The 4,742-nt window shown below is 31.1% G+C and overlaps 1 protein-coding gene across 1 annotated transcript in view; it reads right to left on the bottom strand.

Annotated features, from left to right (window-relative positions):
• LOC106463762 (palmitoleoyl-protein carboxylesterase NOTUM-like) overlaps nt 1–4,742 on the bottom strand; it is an 87,957-nt gene that overhangs the window by 10,720 nt on the left and 72,495 nt on the right. Inside the window, exons 3-4 of the mRNA XM_022391350.1 lie at nt 3,824–3,876; nt 2,072–2,167 (exon numbers count right to left, since the gene is read on the bottom strand). Of these exons, the coding sequence (XP_022247058.1) occupies nt 2,072–2,167; nt 3,824–3,876 (149 nt within the window). The remainder of the gene's footprint in view (nt 1–2,071; nt 2,168–3,823; nt 3,877–4,742) is intronic.

Here is a 4,742-nt window from a genome sequence, read left to right as displayed (position 1 = left end):
TATATAATGTCCCCTACACCACGGCTGTAGTCTGATGATTCTCAGTCTTTACCTGCTATAAAATGTTCTCTACACCACGGCTGTAGTCTGATGGTTCCCAGTCTTTACCTGCTATAAAATGTTCCCTACACAGACGGCTGTTGTCTGATGATTCTCAGTCTTTACCTGCTATATAATATTCCCTACAAAGACGGCTGTAGTCTGATGGTTCCTAGTCTTTACATGCTATAAAATGTTCTCTACACAAACAGCTGTATTCTGATGGTTCCCAGTCTTTACCTGCTATAAAATGTTCCCTACACAGACGGCTGTAGTCTGATGATTCTCAGTCTTTACCTGCTATAATTTATTATGATTGTAGCCGAGATAAGCTGTTTTACAACTGTACTACGAACTTGTACTGTTTTAGTGTTCAGGAAAAAGAATGAGCTCCGTTACTCTGTTTATCATTTTTGGAGGTTTTATTCAGAGTTAGCCAGAAGTTCTAAGCCAACCATGATTGTGGGCGGGATAAGTTGTTTTCTAACTGTAGTAGGACTTTGTTCTGTTTAGTTTTAAGAAGACAGACTGCCCTTTCGCTACTCTGTCTATCAGGTGTTGAAGATTTTCTTCAGAGTTAGCCAGAAACTCCAAGTTATTTACTTACAACAGAATAACAAGGAGTAATGATGAACAACAATTGTCCAGCTTACTGTGTTGTTACATTTCAGTGCTTATTACAGTGTTTCTCAAACGGTGGGTCGTTACTCACAAGAGGGTCGCGAGCAGGTTTCCGAGCTATTTGTGCTAAGTCAGCATTTTTTTTTAGTCCTCGAGGTGTCTGAGATGTGTACATATCACCTTTGTTATGAACTTGTAGAGATAATGGGGGTCGCGACGACAAAAGGGCAAATCCGGCTGAGAAACACTGGTTTATTATGTATTTCATTAAAGCTTTTTTGTTGTTATTGTATTTTTTGAAGAACAATCTTATTTGAAAACCCTGTCTATCATCTGTTAAGTATTCTGTATTGTAGCAGCAATAGACATAAGCTAAAACGAATGTAAAATTATAATTATAGAATTCACCACCAGTTTGATTTATCTTATCGAAACAACCGGTACTACAATCTATTGGCTATACCGTCACATTCTTCCAGCACGAATCTTGAAAGCTTAGCTAGTCTACAAGTATTTCTCCACGAGTATTATAAGTATAATTTTGCATTAGTTATCTTTAACTAAACTACAATAAATAAATAAATCATTCACTTTACTATTTTGTTTTTAGTCGTCACATATCACGAATTTCTTTGTACAACTAACATTTATTTAATTTAAGCAATCTCTCTGGTGATATAACCTTCCTTCTGTGAAAACCATCGCAACATGAATTTCAATACTGGTAACATGAGTGCAGGATACATTTTCACCTCAATTCATATTCATGCTAAGTAGACATCATCATGCTTGGTACACTGATTAAGAGTCAACAGTATGTCAAGTTAAAATATGGAATTAAATATACCAAACTTATGGAAAAACTGAACATGACAGGAAGTCTTGTTATGACTTTCATCGTAACATAGGAGAGTGTCTGTTGATGCTTCCGAGATAGAACACATAAAACGTTTTTAAAGTATTAATCAAAACGTGCCGGACTCTTTTCTGTGATTTGTGTCCAGAATTTGCGTCCAGTAAAAAACGTTTCTTTAAATGAAAGGGGGAACAGTTATAAAAATACAAGCGATTTAAAAATGTTTTATAAAGTTGTAAAATAATTACAAACTAAATTATATACAAAAATTATGTGATCATTTAGGTTTCTGTAAAATATTCAAAAGCTGTAAATATTCTGTAAAACCTGGTATTATTTGGGAGGGAATATTACACACGTGGTGTTTGTCACGTTTCTTTCTATATTCATTAAATTATAGAATTAAGTCATAGATTTCTCATCACATCAAATTACTCAGGTTATTGGAGTCTAGTTGAAAAATATACATATTTTCCAATACATTAACGTATCTTTATTGTATAACGTAATTTATATAATAACATACTCTAAGGATATCTCGTTATGAGTACCTACCTCGTCGTGTTTCAGGCCATTTCTCTGAAGACATTAAACTACGCATATTCAGATATCTGCTGAGACAGCTTCTTTGATCAAAACAATACCAGCCACCTGAAACAGAATTATATAATTATCAGGAAAACAATACCAGCCACCTGAAACAGAATTATATAATTATCAGGAAAACAATACCAGCCACCTGAAACAGAATTATATAATTATCAGGAAAACAATACCAGCCACCTGAAACAGAATTATATAATTATCAGGAAAACAATACCAGCCACCTGAAACAGAATTATATAATTATAAGGAAAGCAATACTAGCTACGTAATACACAATTATATAATTATCAGAAAACGAATACCAGCCACCTGAAACAGAATTATATAATTATGAGGAAAGCAATACCAGCTACGTAATACACAATTATATAATTATCAGAAAAACAATACCAGCCATTTGAAACAGAATTATATAATTATGAGGAAAGCAATACCAGCTACGTAATACACAATTATATAATTATCAGAAAAACGATAACAGCCACCTGAAACAGAATTATATAATTATGAGGAAAGCAATACTAGCTACGTAATACACAATTATATAATTATCAGGAAAACAATACCAGCCACCTGAAACAGAATTATATAATTATCAGGAAAACAATAACAGCCACCTGAAACAGAATTATATAATTATCAGGAAAACAATAACAGCCACCAGAAACAGAATTCTATAATTATCAGCAAAACGATACTAACCACCTGAAACAGAATTATATAATTATCAGGAAAACAATAACAGCCATCAGAAACAGAATTATATAATTATCAAAAAACAATACCAGCCACCTGATAAAAAAATATATAATTATCAGCAAAGCGATACCAATGACACGATACTGAATTATATAATTATCAGCAAAACGATTTAAGCGACATGATACAGAATTATATAATTATAAGCAAAACGATAACACCGACATGATATTGATTTCTATAATTATTAGCAAAATCATAACATCAACATGACAGTGAATTATATAATTCTAAGCAAAACAATATGAGCTACATAATATAGAATTATATAATTATAAGTAAAACGATAACATCGACAGGACAGGGAATAATATAATCATAAGATAAACGATACCAGCGACATGATACAGAATTATATAACTATAAGGTAACCATACCATCGACATCATATTGAATTATATAATCATCGTTTTCTTATAATTATATAATTCATTACTATGTCGAGGGTATCGTTTTGCTGATAATTATATAATTCTGTATCATGTCGCTGGTATCGTTTATCTTATGATTATATTATTCCCTGTCCTGTCGATGATATCGTTTTCCTGATAATTATATAATTCAATCTCATGTCGATTGTATCCTTTTGATGATAATTATATAATTATGTATCATGTAGATGGTATCGTTTTGCTTATAATTATATAATTCTGTATCATGTCGCTTAAATCGTTTTGCTGATAATTATATAATTCAGTATCGTGTCATTGGTATCGCTTTGTTTATAATTATATAACTCACTCTCATCTTCATGATAGTGAATTATATAACTATAAGCAAAACTATACCACCGATATGATACTGAATTGTATAATTATCAATAAAACAATACCAGACACCTGATATAGATTTATAAAATATTCAGTAAAAAGAATAAGCGAACCTATATAATTTCGACACTGTAAACAGAAAAAAGTTATAATAATTTTACTGATATCTTACCTTCTAAGAACATGAGCCACCTTTTGCTGCTGTGAGACTTTCTTAAATAGTAGCTGGAAGAAAAAATATTACAATTTGTGATCGACATAAAAAACAACAACATAAATCAAAAGAAAGCACCAAACTGTTTAATAACAAAATCTTATTTAACATATAGAAAATGTAGATGTTCTGTCACAAAATATCTCAGACTTTTGTTTAATGTTTTAATTTTATTTAGATGATTTTACAGTATTTTGTCTGATTAGCCCCTAAACAGGATAAATATATTTTAGATTAGAGCCTACCACTTACAATCTAAACAAAACAAAACAGGAATTAAAGATAAAACTATCGACATGAGATAATGTAAAGCCTATCCAAATTCCAATGTTTGAAATACAAGGAAAAAAGTATGTATAAATGAAGGGACAAATTCTCTATATCAAGTTTTTTCAAAATGAATTACCAATAAGACGAACTAGATTTATGAAATTGCATAAGAGTTCCAACTTCAAATTAATAAAAAGAAAGGAGCAAAATTAAGAGATCAATATTCAGGTAGTAATTAAACAACTAAGGATTTTCCAGCCAAGAAAAATACGTTTCGTGGACACATTTCTTGGAAAATTGATGGAAAAAGAAATATAGTGTTCTAAAATAAAGTATATATATAGAACATTGAGAATTTTAAGTCCCTTTGGTCTGTAGTAACCCTGGCTATTCGTCTTGGATTCGTCATTCTTTAACAAAATGAATTAGTCACGCTTCGTTTAGAAAATGAATTAGTCACTCTTTAATAAAACGAGTTAGTAACGGTACGGTTAAGTATCTGCTTGTTTGTTAATTTTCGGTATAAATTCCTTCCGAGGAACTTTAGCGATACAAGTCCTTTCTTGATTAAACTAGTTTATTCTCCCTCAATATAAACTTTTAGTAC

The sequence above is a fragment of the Limulus polyphemus genome, unplaced genomic scaffold (assembly GCF_000517525.1).
Source record: "Limulus polyphemus unplaced genomic scaffold, Limulus_polyphemus-2.1.2 Scaffold1476, whole genome shotgun sequence".
Lineage (NCBI taxonomy): Eukaryota > Metazoa > Arthropoda > Merostomata > Xiphosura > Limulidae > Limulus > Limulus polyphemus.
The sequence above is the reverse complement of the archived record's forward strand: the minus strand, read 5'-3'. Positions and strand labels throughout refer to the sequence as shown.